Raw genomic sequence first — 20,388 nt, 5'->3', positions numbered from 1 at the left:
AGTTTCTTCCGGCTTTTCTCCTCGGGCAGCCCAGACTGCTGTCCGGTATTGTTCTCGCTCTCAAAGCGGGGTGGGGTGGGGGTGCTTTGGTGAAAGCTGCCAAGTTGAGATGCATTCTCTACATCCCGTTTTTCACAAAGAACCAGGCTTCTAAGGCTCACCAGGGACAACCAAGCCCCTCTGCCCAGCACTTCACTTTGAGGCACTGATTTTTCCCCCCTCCGCGTCAAGTAGTGTTTTATTGTACGGAGCCACGCCCTGGTTTCTTAAAGGGGCCCTGCGCTCTGTTTGGCCATGTGTTATCTCTGCAGCTGGTGTGTGGGAGGCCTCCTGTGAGCCACCTTTTTTTTTTTTCTTTACCCCTGCCTGCTGCTACGTCCTCCCACCCACCCGTCAAGGATTTGGGGATGCCAGGGGGGAAGAAGGTTGTCGGGGGCGGCAGTACCGGCGCTGCCCCCACCGCCGCGGCTGTCCCCTCTGGGGTCCGGCGTCTGGAGACCAGCGAAGGAGCCTCGGCCCAGAGAGATGATGAGCCAGAAGAAGAAGGGGAAGAGGACCTACGAGATGGAGGCATCCCCTTCTTTGTTAACCGGGGTGGGCTGCCTGTGGACGAGCCCACCTGGGAAAGGATGTGGAAACACGTGGCCAAGATCCACCCCGATGGAGAGAAGGTGGCTCAGCGGATCCGTGGGGCCACGGACCTGCCCAAGGTGAGGGGTTTGTGTGGGCCTTCCGGGTGGGGGGGGGGAGGGGAGGAGAGCTAAGGTTTTAGTGACTTGGGGGCTTCCAGAGCAAAGTGCCACTTTTCCTGTTGGAGTAGGGAGTTACTGGCATGGTAAAGTGTTAAAAATACAGATAGGTTGAACCTGTCCAGAAGAACTTTTACTTAATCGCCACTGAAGCTTTTTTGGGAGGTCCACATGCCCGGTTTCTAGGAGTGCCCTCCTCCATCTCTTAAAATGCCCATGTGTTGTGGGTAGAGCAGCAGATAAACTTAATAACACTAACTGGTGGCTTGACATCTTATTTGCTAAGCCAGAGAGCAGTGGGCAGAGAGAATGAATGAATGAGGATGGTCCAGGATTTCAGATGCTGAGTAAATATTTTCATGTGTTTTGCTGAATTCTCCAAGAGCCTTGTGCATGAAGTCCAGTTTGAGGACCCATTTTTACAGACAAGGAAGCTGAAGCCTCAAGTAGGAACTCAGGGCTCCATAGCCAGTAACTGGCAGGGCTGAGTCTCTCCCCCCGCAGGTCTTCCGGTTCCAGGGCCTCTGCTCCGTAGGACATGAGGTTCCAGGGCAGTTAGAAGAGGGCCGTGGAGAGGGGCAAAGTTCAGGCATTTTTCTGTGCACGGCAAAAACAAAGTGCAGTCACTTTTCACGATGGCTGGCCTTCAGTTGAGTCACCATGAGGGCCGAGGCTGTCTCATTCATCTTTGTCTTCCCAAGGCCTCCTGTGTGCCTGGCACAGAACCGGCACTTGTAAGCATTTGCTGAATGAAAGAGTATTTGAAACATTCTGTGCCCTGTAGTACTTGGTGGAAAAACACGACTGATTTTTTTCCCCCAAAGTTATGGTTCAAGACTAAGGAAATACTCTCTCAAATGCAGAGACTTGAAATTCCCTAAGAAAAGTCAGTTGGACAGAGGTCGGAGCCCCAAGCTTATGCGAACTTGCCCAGGTGAGAAGGAAGGGACCAGAGAGAGTGGCAGTTAAGGTGGATTAGACATGGAATTGGAGAAGGAAATGGCAACGCACTCCAGTGTTCTTGCCTGGAGAATGCCGGGGACAGGGGAGCCTGGTGGGCTGCCATCTATGGGGTCGCACAGAGTCGGACACGACTGAAGTGACTTAGCAGCAGCAGACATGGAAACAGGTGGCCTGTTTTGTTCTCTTTTTACTAAGTTTTTGGTAGAACCATCAGAGACTATCTTCTGGGACAAGCTGAATTCAGACAATCCCCAGGTTGAGAGTTGAGCTACTGCCTTACATTTTCAAGGGAAATTGAATATGATTTGATTTTGAATGGCTACATAATCACCTTCTGAGCTAATTCAGAATTAACTAATTCCCTGTGGTTGGCCATTGTTTCCAATAATTTTTTCTTAAAATGAACACTGTGGTGCCCATTCGACAACATAAATTTGGGGACTCACCTCTGATTATTGGAGAAGGAAATGGCAACCCACTCCAGTATTCTTGCCTAGAGAATCCCATGGACAGAGGAGCCTGGTGGGCTGCTGTCCATGGGGTCGCACAGAGTTGGACACGACTGAATCGACTTAGCAGCAAGCAGCAGCTCTGATTATTTCCTTGAGATAAATTCTTGGAAAAGGAAGTATGGCATCAGAGGATGTGGACATCTGTTCCAATCACCCGCCTAGTTATAAACACAAGCAGACCCCTGTTTGAGCCAGTTTTCTCATCTGAGGTTGAGAGTGGCGTTGATTGTAGTGAAGTTAAATGAAACAAAATGTGTTAAAACATTTTTTTAATATATATATATTTAAAATTTGTTCCGGGTCTCAGTTGCACATGCAGGATCTTCTTAGTGTGGCATACAAACTCTGAATTGCTGCATGTGGGATCTAGTTCCCTGACCAGGCATCAAACCCAGGCCCCTTGCACTTTGGGTGGAGAGTCTTAACCACTGAACCACCAGGGAATCCCTGTATTAAAGCATTTAAGAAACTATAATGCCTCAGACTGGTACTGATTACTGGGTGTTCATTCCCTCTGTCCATGCCCTTCATCAGGACGGGCAACTAGGTCTCACTCAGCATTTGTCCCATTGAAGCCAGAGCCACATGCTTCTCCCACATGAGCAAGTCAGGGATTAACAGATGGCTCTCTAGCCATCCTGCTGATGTCTAAATCAGGCTCTGGAAGAGTGTGAATGGTCCTCTGTAGAACTGTCACCACTTCAAGGGACTAAAAACAAAATTGACGAGCTTATTAGCCACTGGTCTTGTGATGTCATCTTGTCATCTTCAACCTTCACACATAGAAAAGAAACTGATGAGGGAATAATGCTATTGTCTGTGGGGGGTGTCATGACTGACAGGAGTGTGGTAGTCCTGAAGGGATTTTGTGAGAGGATTGAGAGAATTGAAACTCTCCCTCCTCAGTCAGTTCAGTTCAGTCACTCAGTCGTGTCCGACTCTTTGTGACCCCACAGACTGCAGCACACCAGGCTTCCCTGTCCATCACCAACTCCCAGAGCCTTCTCAAACTCATGTCCATCGTGTCGGTGATGCCATCCAACCATTTCATCCTCTGTCATCCCCTTCTCCTCCTGCCTTCAATCTTTCCCAGCATCAGAGTCTTTTCCAATGAGTCCGTTCTTCGAATCAGGTGGCCAAAGTATTGGAGTTTCAGCTTCAGCCCTTCCAATGAATATTCAGGACTGATTTCCTTTAGGATGGACTTGTTGGATCTTCTTGCAGTCCAAGGGACTCTCAAGAGTCTTCCTCAACACCACAGTTCAAAAGCATCAATTCTTTGGCCCTCAGCTTTCTTTATAGTCCAACTCTCACATCCATACATGACCACTGGAAAAACCATAGCTTTGACTAGGTGGACCTTTGTCGGCAAAGTAATGTCTCTGCTTTTTAATATGCTGTCTAGGTTGGTCATAGCTCTTTTCCAAGGAGCAAGTGTCTTTTAATTTCATGGCTGCAGTCACCATCTGCAGTGATTTTGGAGCCCAGAAAAATAAAGTCAGCCACTGATTCCACTGTTTCCCCATCTATTTGCCATGAAGTGATGGGATCAGATGCCATGATCTTAGTTTTCTGAATGTTGAGCTTTAAGCCAACTTTTTCACTCTCCTCTTTCACTTTCATCAAGAGGCTCTTTAGTTCTTCACTTTTCTGCCAGAAGGGTGGTGTCATCTGGAGAAGCTCTATATAGTCAGCAAAAAGAAGACTGGGAGCTGACTGTGGCTCAGATCATGAACCCCTTATTGCCAAATTCAGGCTTAAATTGAAGAAAGTAGGGGAAACCACTAGATCATTCAGGTATGACCTAAATCAAATCCTCCTCCTCAAACCACAGGAAAAGGAGGCGGGGGGGCGGGGGGGGACAGTTTCCTCCACCTTGGCCCAGAGCAGGAGTCTTGGCCCCAGAGTCTAGGCAGAGTGGAGATGTCCAGGAGGCATCAGGGTCCGATCCCAGAATGCCAGCAGCATGGACCTAGCACTGGGCTGCCCCACCCTCCACCCCCTGAGTGGCCTTGCCCCTGGAGCTAACACAGAGGCAGGAGAGGTTACACCCTAGTGGGACCAGGAGTTTGTGCTAAGCCGCTTCAGTCGTATCCAACTCTTTGTGACCCTCTGGACTGTAGCCTACCAGGCTCCTCTGTCCATGGGGATTCTCCAGGCAAGAATACTGGAGTGGGTTGCCATGCCCTCCTCCAGGGCATCTTTCCAACCCAGGGATCAAACCCACATCTCTTATGTCTCCTGCATTGGTAGGCAGGTTCTTTACCACTAGCGCCACCTGGGTAGTCCACCAGGAGTTTGGGGGATAGCATAATGTTTTAAAAAGACCAGGCGAGCCAGAATTCAAAATGGGGAGATTTCACATCAGAATCCAGACTTTTTCAGGAAATGAGAAGTTCTGAGAGCAGAGAATCTGTGACCCTACATGCGGCAGGCAGCCGGGGCTGAGGGCTGGTTCCCCTCCCCCAGGTGGCCGCAGACCCCCACCTGCTCTCTCAGTCTGCCTTCCCCGTTTATATTACCAGTGCGGCCCCTGCAGGTGGTTGAGTCTGGGGTCCCTGCGGTATAGTGTGATAAAACATCGGATCCACCATGTTCAAATCCTGGGTCTCCAGGAAGGGACGCAACCTCCTTGTGCTTCAGTTTCCTCAGCTATAAAATGGGCGTAAGCGCAATACCCACTTCCGAGGGGTCACTGGGAAGAATTGATGAAATAAAGCCTGTGAAGTGGATAAGCTGTCATATGTACTCAGCAAATAGAGTCTGGAGAGACCACCCCACAGCCACTTTAGGGAGGTGTCCTCTAAAAGGGTGACACAAGTATGTTAATGGGCGACAGTTCCTGAAAGGATCGCAGATCCAGGAGCCATTTGTGTTCCTTTGTAAGACTGTCTCCTTGATGTTTCAAGCTGCCTCTAGTCTTTTTTATTTTAATTTTTATTTATTTATTTATTTTTGGCTGTGCTGGGTCTTTGTTGAGGCACGTGGCTTTTCCCTAATTGCAGCCCGTGGAGGCTCCTCTCTGTTACGGTGCATGGGCTTCTCGTTGCAGTGGCTTCGCTTGTTTCAGAACATGGGCTCTAAAGCACTCAGGGCCTTCAGTAGTTGTAGCTCGTGCGCTTAGTTGCCCCACGGCACGTGGGATCCTAGTTCCCAGAGCAGGGATCAAACCCACATCCCCTGCATCGGTAGGTGGATTCTTAACCGCTGGACCACCAAGGAAGTCCCCTGACACCACCTTTTTAAAAGTTCAGTGGCCAGGCATCCAGACCCAGCAGCCCAAGTTCTTTTGACTGCGGCTCTAGACACTGAGCTCCTGCAGAAGGGGAATTTGGACATCTCCCCTCAAAAAGGCAGCACTGCCAGCGTCCTCATGGGCTGACCGGTGTCTCTGACATGCCCAGGAATAACAGCAACAGTGGGCAGGAGCCGAGTCCCTGCTGTGTGCCCGTCCCCGTCCCAAGACCTGGGCATGCAGTGTCTCATCTAGGCTCTGAGTTTGGTTCTGAGGTGGTTCTGTTTGGGCACCTACTTTACAGGTGAGGTGTCCGAGGCATAGAGACAGTAAGGATCTTGCTGCCAGACAGTAAACAGCGGGGCTGGGATTTAGACAGCGACGGGCTGGTTCTAGGTCCAGGTCTGTCAGCCTCTAGGGTTTCTTGCTTCTTGTCCACACTCAGCTGCAGGCTGCCCAACCTCCCCGAAGCCTCCTTTCTGTTCTACACTGAGATGGACTCCACCAAGGAGAACACCTTAATAGAACTCAGGATTTCAGGGGGTTCCTAGAGCCAAGGTAACCCTTGGCCTTGGTAGTAGAGAAGGAGTCATTCCTGGATGGATCTGGGCCAATATCAGTTTCCTCCACTGTACCCCACTTAACCCCACTGCTCTGTACCAGGGGAGCACTTCTGGAGTTCCTGGTTTGGGGTTGGGGTTGAGGAGTTGCCAGCCCTCCAGTAGGTCTGATTATTTGGATATACAGACTCTTGCTTGTTTGTTTTGTTTGTGTGAACATTCAGAAAAAAGATGCTGGCCTGTTGGTTGACATGAGTTAACACGTCACAGTTGTCAGCTCCCTCCAGCTATGCCACCGTGGTGGTGTCCTTTAAGGCCCTACTCATGAATCCAGGGTCTTTCTACACTTTTTCCTGGAGCCCTTTAGTTCTTATAGAGCCTCCAGTTCCTGGGTCCTGTGTCTAGATGGCAGGTGATGCCCTCATGGTACCACCCGGCCCTGGCCCAGGGTTGGCTTGTGCAAGCTTGCTCAAAGAATTCTTGGACTACAGGGCCCTCCTTGTTTGAAATGTCTCGGGGGAGGGTGTACTTACAGTCTCTACCCCAAGCTCCTAAAAGTCACTAGATGCCCTCACGGGAAGTGGAGATGACTTGCCTGGGACATTCCACCTGAAAAAGCCAGGTGCCGTGCTGTTTATAGTAAATGGTGCCATCATTCCTCTGATAGCTCTCCCACCCTGAATCACTGACCCAGGGAGGCCAGCCAAGCCCTCAGAGAGTTCTGGAGCCTGTCTTGTACAGGGTGGCTGGGCAGGAAGACAAAGCACTCCCCATCTGAGGCAGTTATCCCCCTGCTGATTTTAAGCTGTGGCCACAGTTTCGGCAGCAGTGGCATTACTTTGCCAACAAAGATCTGTCTAGTCAAGGCTATGGTTTTCCCAGTGGTCATGCATGGATGTGAGAGTTGGGCTATAAAGAAAGCCGAATGCAGAATTGATGCTTTTGAACTGTAGTGTTGGAGAAGACTCGTGAGAGTCCCTTGGACTGCAAAGAGATCCAACCAGTCCATCCTAAAGGAAATCAGTCCTGAATATTCATTGGAAGGACTGATGCTGAAGCTGAAACTCCAATACTTTGGCCACCTGATGCGAAGAACTGACTCATTTGAGAAGACCCTGATGCTGGGAAAGATTGAGGGCAGGAGGAGAAGGGGATGACAGAGGATGAGATGGTTGGATGGCATCACCAGCTCAACGAGCATGAGTTAGAGTAAACTCTGGGAATTGGTGATGAGCAAGGAGGCCTGGCATTCTGCAGTCTGTGGGGTCGAAAAGAGCTGGACATGACTGAGTGACTGAACTGAACTGAACTGAACTGGGGGGATGTGAAAGGGGAAGCAGCTGCCTCCAGACCGAGGTGTCAGCGGCTGGGGACTGCCCAGACCAGAAGGAGGGGGCCAGCAGGGCCGGGGAGGAAGTTCAGGCAGAGTCGTCTCCTGGGCAGGGCTTTCTCCCTTGCGCCTCGGCCCTTTGGGGCAAGCAGGTGCCTGTCAGAGGCTGTGGTGCCGTCAGGCACCAGAATCACTGGTGTTTCACTTCCTTCGTGTCAAAGCCCGGCCACCTTACTTGAGAGGCTGTGCCCGCACCACCCCACAGGGAGCATGTCCCTAAGCCCAGCGCCCCCATGGGCTCCCGCTGGACCCGGCCCTTCCGTCCCATACAGATGGATGCGCTCAGCAGCCCCCACCTGCTGGGGGGTAGGCCGAGGCCTAGGGGCGGCAGGGTGGGGCCTCGTCATGCAAGGAGCCCTGAGGCCACCTCAGAGCTGCCAGCGCTGGAAGCCAAGGGGGACCCCAGGGGGCTGGGCCATGGACTTGGAAAGCTGGTTCCTCTCTACCCAGGAAAGCCCAACGTGTAACCCCAAGGACCTGGTGGGTGCTTCCCTTGGCTTCTGAGCTGCACTTGACTTGTTGCGGCCAAACTGCCAGCCTTCAGGCTCCCCAGGCCAGAGCGGGTGGCCTGGGGGCGCACACCCAGATGTGGCTGCTTTTCTGACAACTGCAGGGTTGCGAGGGACAACTCCAGGGGCCACGGAGCCTAGCCTGACTGCCAGCACCTGGGCAGCCCAAGCTAGGGGTTCCCAGTCCTCAGGGTGTCGGGCACCTGCCCACCACACCCGCTCTCCCCCCACGACAGCCCCTTCTCGCTATGTCTGGCCAAACTCTGGAGAGTCTATTCCACTGAGGAGGACTGTCATGCCTGGTTAGCCGTGCTGCTGTAGGTGTGGTGCTGGCAAGACAGGCAGGTGTTAAAGGAGAACCGGGGCTCCTGCTGCCTCCATGGAACCCTTCCAAAGAGCCTAGTCCACAGCAAGCCCTGTCCTAAACCACATTCCCCCCTGCATGTCCTCCTTCCTCCCAGGGGAGCAGGAAGGCCTGGCCACTGTGCTGTGATATGAGGGTGCAGTGGGGTGACACCCCCTGCTGAGGGTGTGTTCACCGGGGACAGGGATACCTGGTCAACTTGACTTTGAACCAGAGTTGAACCCCAAACCCAAATGAACTTAACTTCAAGATCAACATTCCTGGGGACGCCTTGAAGTTCATGAAATATAAAATTCCAAACAGCCTGTGTTTTTTTCTAAAATTATGAAAGAAGCATAAAATTGGAATATCAACATAAACTCCAGATCAGAAATGCCGTCAAGGGCCAGGAGGGTGAGGAGTGGCCAGTGGGAGGGTGGGGGTTGGCGGGCAGTGTGGGGAGAAGCTCAGCGAAGGAGGGAGCGGGGAGCCCCTCCACGGGACGTGGCTTCTCAGGGGGCTAATCTGGGTGTCTGGCAGGCTGGAAGCTCCAGAGTGAGCCTCCCTCCGTGACCAGAGCTTTCTCTCTCCGTGCCCAGATCCCCATACCGAGTGTGCCTACGTTCCAGCCCTCCACGCCCGTCCCTGAGCGCCTGGAAGCGGTGCAGCGCTACATCAGGGAGCTGCAGTATCCTCTGTGGTCAGAGTCACGGCCGCCGTCCGGCTGGTCCGGAGCCTGCTGGGGCTTGTTTTCAGACAGGACCGGAGGGCACTGGGCTGAGCAGCTGCACCCCACAACTCCAGGGGGTGCCACTCACATGGCATCTCTGAACCCCCGGAGTCATGTGCACACAGCCTATGTCCTCTCGGGTTTTGGAGCGGGTTTGTCTGATGAATGCCACACCTGCTCTGGCCTCCCTGCCTCCTCCTCCATGTGATGGGGTCACTGTGTCCTGAGTGACCCGTTGGTGGAAGTCCAGGTCCACTGGCCCAGACCTCCTCTGCTGACCCTCCGGTGCCAGCAGAGAGAGCGGGGGGAAAGCTCCCTTGGGGCTGTTTAAAAACTTGTCTAAAAGAAGCGTGTGTTGGGGGAAAGGGTGTGTGTTGGGGGGAGGTAGCATGTAGATGGAGGAGAAAAAGGATTTTTATGCTCCAGGAGACAGCTTCCACATCTTGGACATATCCCCTAGTTCTGCACCTTTTTCCTCCCTGGCAGAAGGCCAGCTGCCCAGCAGGGGAAGAGCCTTGGGACACCCCCAAGCCTGGGATTCCCCAGTGTCTCTGAGCTGGCCCTCTCCAGCCCTGGGCCCTGCCTGGAGCTCTTCCTTCTGGCTCCCTCTGACCCTCCTAGCTGCTGATTCGATCCGAGATGGCAGGACCCCTATGGGCCAGGCGTGGGTCCTGAGCAGAAGAAAAGTCAGGCTGGTTACTGAAAACTGGGTCCAGCCCAATTTGGGGGGAGAGGGCCAGGGGCAGAGATGGGGACTGGTGGCCTGGAGAGGGGCCAGTTGGCTTGGGAGCAGCACCCAGCAACAGAGCCGCTCAGGAATCCCACCCCAGCCTTCTCCTGTCCGTTTGTGCTGTTTCTCACCAATTGGAACATGAAGTACTGCTGAGAGCTGTCCAGGGCTCAGGCGTCTCTCCCAGCCCTGGCCAACCTGGCCGCCTTCTGCCCGGCTCCCTTCCTGGGAGAGGAAAGCTGGGAACAGAGGATGAGTGAGGACAGAGAGGGGCCCTGTGGGGGAAGGAGCCAGCGGCATGCTGTGCCCTCCTCTCCCTTCAGATGATCACGCCCTGAGCATCCTCCCAGGCACCCTCCAGAAGCACTCTGTGGGGTCTTTACCCGGCCTGCACCCCCAAGGAGTGCTAGACTCCCCGGGTCCAGATGGGGGCAGAGGGACACGCCTCTTCCAGATCAAGCCAGAGAGCCCTTAACCAGCACCTGCAGGTACAATCACACAGGGACACAGTTCTTTGAAATTAAGAAGAGCAGACCTCTGACAGGGTAAGTGTGGGGAGCACGGGTCCCTCTGCACCAGGTCACAGGGTCTGGTCTGGTTGGGGCCCCTCTGTCACCTGTGGGTGGGAGCTTATCAGGAAGGCAGAGAGTCTTCCCAGGGGAGCCCACCAACAGAGCAGGTACCACCATGGGACTCCCCTTAGGACATCCTAAAGAGGGGACTCTGGCCAAGATGGGCAGCCAGGGATCCCTTGAGGAAAGGGAGCCCCAATATCCATGCTGAGCCAAGAGGGGGAACCCCAGTATCCATGCTGAGCCAAGAGGGTGATGGCAAGCAGCCCACCTGCTTGCCTTGGTGATGACAGAGAATGGTCCCAGGTGGATGTCTGTGTGTGACCCTTATCTTCCTTTTAGGAGAGGTGGGCCTCACAGGAGAGGGTCCTCCCCCTTCTCTCTGTTCCCTGGCATCACCCCAGTTACCTTCTGGACTCGCTTCTGGGCATTTGGTACAAGGCCCAGTGTTTGAGCTGCAGGGACCCTTCTGGGGAGAACACTGCATGTCTCACTTCCCATTCTGCCCCCCAAGTGTAGACCCCTGACTGGATTCACCCCATGGAAACCCTTAGGGCAGAGTAGAGTAGAAAGTGAATATCACAGTTGGGCCTGGGGGCTCAGCCCAAAGCTGTCTACAGGTTTAAAACCCTGTGCTTTTATGATGAATATGAATTTTACATCTTGCCCCACATATAATCAATCCATGATCACTTCCTCATGAAAAGCGCTTTAGATGGTTTATTAGCTAAATTACTTAATTACCCCTTCTCTAAGCCCTCGGGTGGAGTGCAGCCTTCCTCACCCCAAAGCTTTGCTCTTGTCCTGTGCCTGCTGTGTGTGCAGGCCCAGCTTCAGCCTCATGGGATGGAGGAGTCTGACACCCTGTCCTGCAAAGCCAGTGGCCAGGCTGCATTCCCAGGGCCAGGAGGCAGCATTTGGTGAGGAGGGAGGAACCAGGCTTCAGAGATAGTCTGTTTTAAAGTGGCCTGAATTCCAAGTTCAAGAGCAGGTTGGGGAGTCACTGGGCAGCTAACTCCCTGAGACCCCATGTCCAGGCTCCAGGGAGCTGCCCAGCCATGGGGGAGCAGTTACAACAATCAAAGGCTCTTCAGAGAAGTCATAGTTGGGTCAGGGGTGTCCACTGTGCTCCAGGAGAAACAAGATCAATGCCAAGGTCTCCAGCCTCTGGCATGCTATCCCATGCACTCCCCAAACACCGTCTTTACAGGAGGCCCCCAGCCCAGTGGCTTTCAAAGACCTGCCTACCACTGCATGCCGCCCCCGACCACCCTCCCCTCCAGAGGACTCTGCAGCAGGACTCTGAGGGAAGAAGGAAATGGAAGGACAGAAGGGGAAGGGGAAGGGCCTCTTTCCTTCTCTTCTGTGGTTGTCTCTTCTCCCACCCCTTAGGCTCAGGAAGGATGTGAGGGGGAGGTGCTGGGCCTGAGCTGCGGCAGCTTGGAAGGCAGGGGAGTCTTTGTCCATCTAGTCTACCTCCCGATGCTCCTTCACCAGAAGGGACTGGAGCCTTTGTCCTCATGACTCTGCCTTCCAACCCCCCAGGCTGATGGACCTGGCCAAGGAAATGACCAAAGAGGCTCTGCCAATCAAATGCCTGGAAGCGGTGATCCTGGGAATGTATCCTTCCTCTGAGAGGCCTGGGAGGGGGCAGCCAGCTACTCACACCTCCAGGGCCATCTTCCTCCTCTGGAAGGGCCCTCCCGGCTCCCTTTCCCAGAAGTCACGAACTTGGCCCCAAAGTGAAGGAGTTTGAGGGGGGCTCAGTCTCTTGCACCTCAGTTGCTAACTTCCAAGGCTTACTGGGCAGCATTTTTTTTTGAGCAGTGGACACAGTGACCCTGTTCTCCAAACCACAAATCAGGGCTCATGGTCTCATAAGGCTGCTGTGCTATTTCCAAGAACCAAAGAGTCTGGGAGAAGCAGGTTGGGTGCCCAACTGTTGGCATTTCCAAGACATGTGGATCTGTGGAGATGATGGACATCCCCTGATCTTTAAATGTAAAACTGCATATTAAAAAAAAATTAAAAGAGTTTCTCAGTCTCTCCCCCACCCAAAGGATAGAACCGGACCTATAGCTGGATCACCAGAGTAGTCAGGACAGACAAGGCCCCTAGAGGGGGCACCCAACATCCCCAGTTAAAGCAAAGTTAGGAGACTGGCATACGGCCATTTCTCTGTTGTAAGTGGTTCCTGCCTGAATCCTACCTTGTTTTATTACAGAAAATTTTAACCTCATATCAGCATAAATTAACATAGTGCAGCCCATGTGCCCATCACTCAGTTTTACCAATTCAAGGCCAGTCTTGACTCATCTCTGCCCACCCCACACTCTTCCCTGTACCTACCAAGACTTGTCAATATTCCATCTAGCACTCCTGGAGTAGGCACTGGGCTCTGTGCCCAGCAGGGTGAGGGGGCAGGTGCCTAACGGAACAGGGAGGAATCGCTTGCACAGGTCAGGGAGAAGACGACAACACTCACAGGCCAGGAGCACAGCTGCTCTGAGGGGGATCGGGGGGTACTCCCCACCCCCATAGACATACCTGCCTTAAACTATACAGAGACTGCAGGGGTGGCCCCAGTCCTCCTCCCTGAGGGCTAATCCCTCTGTGGCAGTCCTTTGCTGCCCAAAGAGACCCACCAGCATTGCCCTGTCCAAAGGGTTCTCTGCTGGGACGAGTGTGAGGCCAGCCCAAGGACTCCAGGCCGCTGCCAGCGCCTCCTTCACCATCCCACATTTGCTTCTCCTTCAGGACCACGCTCCAAAGTAGAAGTTCCCACCCCCTTGTAGGAGGGAGATCCTGCTCCCCTCCCCATGAGCACACAGAGAAGCTGGTCCAGATGGGATCACATGGTCCCAGAGGCCTTCTGGGGGTTACCTGGTGGCTTGTGGGCAGGAGGAAAATAGGAGGAGCCCCCCATCTGGACAGGACACCACCCTGCTGTCCCCGTAGAACTGCCGCGGCTCCCTCCTGAACACGTGGTGCGCTCTGAACCAAGCCTGTCCCTGGTCTCATCCTCACCGCACTCGGAGCCTGCACCTGGCTCATCTGTGCTCCCAGCCATTTGCTTGCGAGGAGTCAGGCCTGGTGAGCATGGCAGTGACTTTATGCAGACTGCAGGCTCAGGCCCACCTGGACCTGAATCCTAGCTCTGCTATCCTCACTGTGGCCTCAAGCAAGTTCCTTAGCATCTCTGAGCCTCGGAGTCCTCCTCTGCAGAAGGGGACAATGGCAATGCCATCCCACAAGTTAACACAGTTAAATGACCAGGAGCACACTGGACACTGGACGCAGTGTCTACCTGGTCTGTACACCAAGCTTTTACCCTGTTCATCTCATTCTCCCCATTTGCTCACAAAAGAGTTTTGAGTGCCTGTCATGTGCCATGTCTGTGCTGGGCCCCAGAGAAACAGCAAAATAAATAAATAAATGACAGACAAGGTGGTCCCCATTCTCAAAAGTTTACATTCTAGCCAGGGAGACAAAAAGTAAGCAAGTAAACCAAGAAATAAGAAAAATAATCACAGATTGTGGTGATGTGCCATGGGGAATATAAGTAGAGCAGACTTGCTTTAGGAAGGGAGGTCAGGGGTCCCAGCCAAGCCTGAGGCCGGAGAAAGCCAGCAGGGCCCGAAGAGAAGAGCTGGTGTAGACGGTCCTCCGTGGAGGTTGGAGTGGACAGCTGACAGCTTCCCAAGCCACCGGCAACCTTGGTTTTATCAGAAGAGCACCGGGCACGGTATCTACGCATGGAGGGGAGGGGGCAGTGAGAGAAAAGGAACAGGGTTGTCTGTGCATCTGTGATGCACACGTGTGTATCGGCACGTGTGAGAGGAGGGCAGGGGTGAAGAGGGCTGTGTGTGCGACAGAGGGGAGGAGGGAGGTGAGGGGGAGACAGACAGACAGACAGACAGGCTGGAGGACGGAGGGCCTCTCTCATCCTTCCTTCACCCTACCACTCTGGAAGGCCCAGCAGTTCGAGGCGCCCTGCTCACTGTTACTTGGTGAGCACTGCTTGACGTCGTGGCAGCAGCTGGTAATCACTGAGCACCCTGACCCATAGAGATTGAGTTCACTGAGTGCCTACTGCATGCTGGGCCCAAGCCTGATGACAGGATGTGGATGAGGAACACCCGCCATCTGCGCTGGGGAGCTGGGGTCGGCACTGGGGAGCTGGGGTCCGCACTGGAGAGCTGGGGTCCGGGGTGGCTCCCGGGTGGGGTAGGTGGAATGGGGTCGCCCCACCCCCGCTTCTAGCTGTTTCCTTAGCTGTGGTGGCGCGGCCAGTTACCTCACCAACAGCATGCCCACCCTGGAACGCTTCCCCATCAGCTTCAAGACTTACTTCTCAGGGAACTACTTCCGCCACATAGTGCTGGGGGTGAACTTCGGGGGTCGCTACGGGGCGCTGGGCATGAGCCGGCGCGAGGACCTGATGTATAAGCCACCCGCCTTCCGCACGCTCAGCGAGCTCGTGCTGGACTACGAGGCCGCCTACGGCCGCTGCTGGCACGTGCTGAAGAAGGTGAAGCTGGGCCAGTGCGTGTCCCACGACCCGCACAGCGTGGAGCAGATCGAGTGGAAGCACTCGGTCCTGGACGTGGAGAGGCTGGGCCGCGAGGACTTCCGCAAGGAGCTGGAGCGGCATGCCCGCGACATGCGGCTCAAGGTGCGTGCGCGCTGCCCTGCCCGGGGCACCCAGGGCCTGGGCACCCAGGGCCTGGGCAGGGGTGGAGGTGGAAGGGCAAGGGGGAGGGCAGAAGGGAGGGGGCGGAAGGGCAAGGGTGGGGATGGAAGGGATAGGGGGGCAATGGAAATGTAGGGCTGAGGGTGGAAGGGCAGAGGTGGAGATGCCGCTTTCTAGAGGCTCGCTCTTCAGGGAAGTCCCCTCTTCCTCCCACATCTTCCCACCCCACCTTCTTGGGAGGAGGTGGAGCCAGGAGTCGGGGAGGTGAGGGTAGGAAGTTTCTGGGCTTCACTCAAAGGTCATTGCTGATGAGACAGCCGGCTCAGGTGGGCAGCCCCCGGGGAGGCTCTGGTCGGGCCGCAGGGGAGTTGGGTTTGGGCCTGGGCAGGGGTGCTGCCATCCGGGTGGAGGGGCTGCGAGTCAAGGCTGGTGGGGAGTCATAGCCTGTCTGGAGGGAGTGGTATGGTGTGGGCTGGGCAGCAGCTTCATCACCCCTGTCATCCCGACTCTTGACCCCCAGCCCCAGGGAGGAAGTCAGAAAAGAGAAGCGGGTCAGACTCTGGGGAGACAAGGAGGGATGGCTCCTTCTCCCTCTTGCCCGGCCGCAGTGAGCAGGGGTCATGAGTGGGGGAGCTGCTGGACCCAGAGTAGTGGGCTGAACTGCTGAGATGTTTGTCCCCCTGGACTTGGGGGGGCCTTCCCTGGGGCCTGCTGCCCCCTCCCCTTTGCCCAGTCTCTGCACTCTGCCTCTCCTGGCAGCCTGGGGCCACAGCTGTGACCGCAGCAGTTTCACGCCCATTGCTGCTTCCCAGGATCCCAGGAGGGCCACAGCAGGTGGAGGGGTACACTTAGGTGCAGGGAGCCCAGAGGCTTGCTTGCAGCCTGTGGGCGGCAGATGGGCCTGGGGCTCAGTCTCCGGATGGGGAACCCCGGCACGTCGCAGGTGCTTTCAGGAGTCCCGGCTGCCCTGACCTGCCAGTCCCCAGGCCAAGACCTTGGGGTGACAGCTTTGGTGCCTTCCTTCTCCAGGGCAGCTGCAGGTGACCCCGCTGCTTTCGGGGGCTGCCCTCCTCCCCTCCTGAGCTGCTCCTGCCCCTGTCCCTCCCCTGTGGAAGTCGGGGTGCTCAGCTGCCCAAGTGTCACTGCACCTTCAAGGGAGCAGGTTGGAGCTAGAGCTGGAGCCAGTAGTACCTAACTTCGAGTGCTGTGTCTCCCAATCTGTTTGGTGCTTAAGACTTCCCATGTTATTTGCACCCACCTCTAGCACCCGTCCTGTATACCCCACGTTTTGAAAATTCAGCTCAAAGGGACTGTGTTGCCTAAGTTCACTTGCTCCCCCCACCTCCTTTATTCCCCTTCATCAGAGATGTAGCCACTAGTCTGAGCTTCTGATTAACTGGAGATAACCAGTGTCACCTGTGGGTCTTGTAGGCTCCCAGCCCCAAGCTCAGATACGGGCTGCTTCTCCGGCTGGCCCCTCTGCATGGCCTGAGAAAACGCCCCTTTTCTCGGGGGCCACCTTGAACCCTCCCCAGTCACTGCCGTCCACGTCCATGCTGTTTCAGGGGCTCATGGAGTTGGGGCTGCCCTGCTGTGGAACCCCCAAGGCCCTGGCCGCTTTAGCATCTGGGAAACAGGTTCAGGAAGGCAGGGCTTGAGGCTTCCTGGGCTCTGCGCAGAGCAGCTTTGGGACTTGTGGCTCCATCAAGACAGGACGGACTCTGGGGCAGTCCTGGAGCAGGTCTGTGTGTCTTCCCACCCAGATCGGCAAAGGGACCGGCCCTCCGTCTCCCACTAAGGACCGGAAGAAGGATGTGTCCTCCCCACAGCGGGGCCAGTCCAGCCCCCACCGCAGGAACAGCCGCAGCGAAAGGCGGTGAGCCCTGGGTTTCCCCTTTCCTGGAGGAGTTGGGGGCGGGGAGGTGCCGGAAAAGGCTTCATCCTTTCCGCTCATCTTCCCCTCCCTCTGCTCTTCGCATTCCCACCCTTCTCTTTGTCGCCCCCACTGGAGGGAACCTGGGAGGGTGGGTTGGTTTGTATGTTGAAACAGCTGTTTCTCCAGGGAGAAGGACATCCCTGACCCACCGGTTACCCTGTGTGGGCCCACCACGGGGGAAGGTCCAAGGCCACAACCGCAGAGCTGCAGAACCAGAACGGGCTTTGGGGGAGAGATGGTAGAAGGGTGGGGCCCAGCCAACAGTGCGCTCTTCCAGGAATATTGCTGGAAAAGGTTTTAACCTCAGATGGCAGCCGGGGTGGGTGGCTTTGAGCGTAACATTTGCCCCCGTGGGAGTCTGGGTTTTGCCCAGACTGGACGGCAGAAGCATTCTGATAAAGCACCCGGCAGCCTCGTCAGATTTGTCTCCTCTGTGTCAGAGTGGCTCTTGCTTTAAAGGTCATTCTGGAGACATCTCTGGGTTATATGGGGTTCCCTGGTGGCTGAGATGGTAAATCGTCTGCCTGCAATACAGGAGACCTGGGTTCGATCCCTAGGCCGGGAAGATCCCCTGGAGAAGGAGATGGCAACCCACTCCAGTACTCTTACCTGGAGAATCCCATGGACAGAGGAGCCTGGCGGGCTACAGAGTCGGACACGACTGAGTGACTTTACTTTTTCACTTTTCTGGAGACACCTCTCTGGTGTCAGGGGCACCTTGCTGCCTCCCATAACCAGCCTCCTTCACTTTGACCTGGGAGGCTCTCAGAGAGAACACAGGGTCCCTCACAGGGATTCACTGTTACTTCATCACTTAACCTGCAGCCAGAGTCTCTGACCTCAGTGAAGAGCAGTAGCCTCTGAGAGAGTGTGGGGCCCACAGTCAGGTCCACAAGGGGGGTCAGGGGTTTCCAGAAACGGACTTCTACGGGGACCCTTCCTGCTGCATTTGGGACACCTTGGAGAATGGGGAGGCGGGAGTGGGGGGCAGCCACCCCTGGCTCCCCACTCTGCCACCTCCCGGAGGGGCCGCTCACCCCTTCCCCCTCCTCTATTCTCTCCTCCCTGCAGGCCTTCCGGTGAGAAGAAGCCTTCAGAGCCCAAAGCCATGCCAGACCTCAATGGGTACCAGATCCGGGTATGAGGCGGGTGGCAGCGCCCCCTGCTGCACCCACTTTCCGGGGACCAGCATCCTCCAGCCAGACCAGCCTCGCTCCTGGGCAACGCGGGGCTGATGACGGGGCGAGCGTGTCCCAGCTCAGCCTCCCAAGCTGCTGTCCCTCCGCTGGGCCAGGCCCTCTACCTGTGGACCAAGAGGCAGTGAAGAGTTGAATTCTAAGGTTTTAACTTGATAACCTGAAATTTAAAGTATTGGGAAAAAAAAACTTAAAAACTAGTGAATCTGGCCAGTGGCCGGAAGGCCAGTGCTTAGAAGATTCTAAGGTCGTGGGGCCGGGTGAGGAGGGGTTGTCGGGTCTGGCTGGTACCCCTGCCCATGTGTCTGGGGTTTGGGTCCATCCTCCCCATGGGAAACCTCCCAGCTCTGCTTGGGCCGTGGCAGGATAGGGGAGCAATGTTTCTCCAGTCCTGGCTGCCCTGGCAGCGTCATGACCCAGGGAAAGGAAAGCAGGGCAGGAAGCACCCCGAGAAAGGTCTGTGTGGTCCATATCGGGAGCTTAGCACAGGCCCCGTGTGCTCCCAAGAGCCAGAGTGTGTGACCCAGGAGGGTCCTTGGAGCCCCACGGACAATGCTATGTGGGTGGACACTGCCCAGTGGTAGCGCCCAGTGCTGGGATGCACTGGACGAGAGCCTGGGAGAGAGCTGCTGGGGGAGAGAGTTCCCAGACCCCTCCCTGACCCCCTTGCTCAGCCCAGCTCTGCTTGTTGCTGCAGCTGGGGCCTCCCTACAAAGGGGCCGGGCTTGGCTGGGGGCCCAGAGAGGCACTGGGCTCGGCGTGACTGTGGGGATCTGAACAGACCTGGTGGGTCCAGGAACCATGGCTGAGGACGGGGTGGGACCCTCAGGCCTGGGTCAGGAAGCCCCAAGGGACTGCTTCCTCCTTCCTGTTACCTCAGCCCCTGCTAGGGAAATGAAGACCAGGCCACAGAGGCCTGTATCCCAGCCCCTGCTCCCCTATTCAGCAGCCTGGGTTAGGTGTGGAGGGCCCAGCGATGATCTGGCCTGGGGCATGAGGCAGCTGAGGAAGGGCCTGAGCTGCTGGAGTCTGCACCGTCTGCCGGGCGGGCAAGGGAGAGGTTGTGGAGAGAAGTTGGCGGAACTGGAGGAAGGTTCTGGAGGCTCAAGCAACAGCAGAGGTGGGAGGCAAAGGGAGCAGTGTGGCCACTGGGGAGAGGCAGCGCCCAAGAACGAGGGAGTGTAAGTGAGAAAAGAAGGTGTGGGAGAGTTTAGAACCTTGGGGAGTAGTGAGTTCCCCGTTGCTGGAGGTATTCAAGCAAAGATTAGATGGTTGCTTGTCATCTAGAGAGCTATAGACCGGATTTAGGTTACGGAAGGATAACTGGAGGAGATGACCATTAAGGTTTCTTAATACTGAGAGGCAGCTGTCAGTAAGGTTGCCTAGAGACTGAGGGTCTGACTAAGCTCTGAAAGAGGAAAGACCACAAAGCCCAGAGTTGTGAACTCAGATTCCCCCAGGGCCAAGCGGCTGATTGAAAGGAGGGCTGCAGGGCTGGGTGGGGACTGTGGCCAACTAAAGAAGGCGCAGCCTCAGCCCCTACTGCTCACCAGGTCTAAAGGCAGGCCCTGCATACTAGATTGCCAGATGTTTTTTCATTGCAGAACTGAATTTTTATGTGAAATATGCATATTTTTAAATGGTGGCAATCAACTCAGAAAATTTAAAAGCCCAACTTGAAAAAGAATGACCGTCTTAAAGAGAGTAGCAAGAGCTTGGGCTGGGGAGATGGATGCACTGAGATGGCATGGAGGTGGAAGGGATGGAAGTTCTAGGCATCCCAGAGCAGGCTGGACCAAGGCAGCATCCTTGCCACAGTGGCTGCTCCCAGATGGGCAGCTGCCTCCTTCCCACTCGACTCTCCCAGCAGACCAGAGACACTCAGTCGTGTCCAACTTATTGCAACCCCAGGGACTGTAGCCCGCCAGGCTCCTCCGTGCGTGGGAATTTCCAGGCAAGAATACTGGAGTGGGAGGCCCAGGAGATCTTCCCTGACCCAGGGATCGAACCCGGGTCTCCTGCATTGTAGGCAGACGCTTTACCGTCTGAGCCACCAGGGAAGAGGGGGTGGAGTGGAATAGAAACAGTGCCATTCTCAGTCTGCTGGGGAGATGGATGAGGCCTGAGGAGCCAAGAAAGGGAGAGACAGAGACAGGATGCATCTGCTGACGCGGGTGCCCACAGGAGAGGCCCCAGGCTGGCAGCTCTTCAGACCAGCAGCTCCTGGCCCAGAGTCTGGCCAGGCAGAGAAGCCGGCTGCTCACTCCCTT

The 20,388-nt window shown here is 55.5% G+C and overlaps 1 protein-coding gene and 1 non-coding gene across 2 annotated transcripts; one reads left to right on the top strand and one right to left on the bottom strand.

Annotated features, from left to right (window-relative positions):
* Positions 1 to 239: 239 nt before the first annotated feature.
* Positions 240 to 18,117, top strand: VASH1 (vasohibin 1). The gene is made up of 7 exons (XM_068965785.1): positions 240 to 710; positions 8,861 to 8,949; positions 10,210 to 10,266; positions 11,839 to 11,913; positions 14,587 to 14,968; positions 16,750 to 16,862; positions 17,994 to 18,117. The coding sequence occupies exons 1-7, from the start codon at positions 408 to 410 to the stop codon at positions 18,064 to 18,066; spliced, it is 1,092 nt and encodes a 363-aa protein (XP_068821886.1). The 5' UTR covers positions 240 to 407; the 3' UTR covers positions 18,067 to 18,117.
* Positions 18,118 to 20,105: 1,988 nt separating this feature from the next.
* Positions 20,106 to 20,178, bottom strand: TRNAC-ACA (transfer RNA cysteine (anticodon ACA)). Its single transcript has one exon. It is a non-coding gene; the product is annotated as a tRNA-Cys (tRNA).
* Positions 20,179 to 20,388: the final 210 nt, after the last annotated feature.

This window comes from Capricornis sumatraensis, chromosome 2 (assembly GCF_032405125.1).
Source record: "Capricornis sumatraensis isolate serow.1 chromosome 2, serow.2, whole genome shotgun sequence".
In the NCBI taxonomy this organism is placed as follows: domain Eukaryota; kingdom Metazoa; phylum Chordata; class Mammalia; order Artiodactyla; family Bovidae; genus Capricornis; species Capricornis sumatraensis.
The sequence above is the reverse complement of the archived record's forward strand: the minus strand, read 5'-3'. Positions and strand labels throughout refer to the sequence as shown.

Bases quoted from the DNA above. Each gene is read 5' to 3' on its own strand.
- VASH1 (XM_068965785.1), top strand. From the start codon at position 408: ATGCCAGGGGGGAAGAAGGTTGTCGGGGGCGGCAGTACCGGCGCTGCC. The intron at 14,969-16,749 runs GTGCGTGCGCGC...CTTCCCACCCAG, and splicing joins CCCGCGACATGCGGCTCAAG to ATCGGCAAAGGGACCGGCCC. The intron at 16,863-17,993 runs GTGAGCCCTGGG...TCCTCCCTGCAG, and splicing joins AACAGCCGCAGCGAAAGGCG to GCCTTCCGGTGAGAAGAAGC.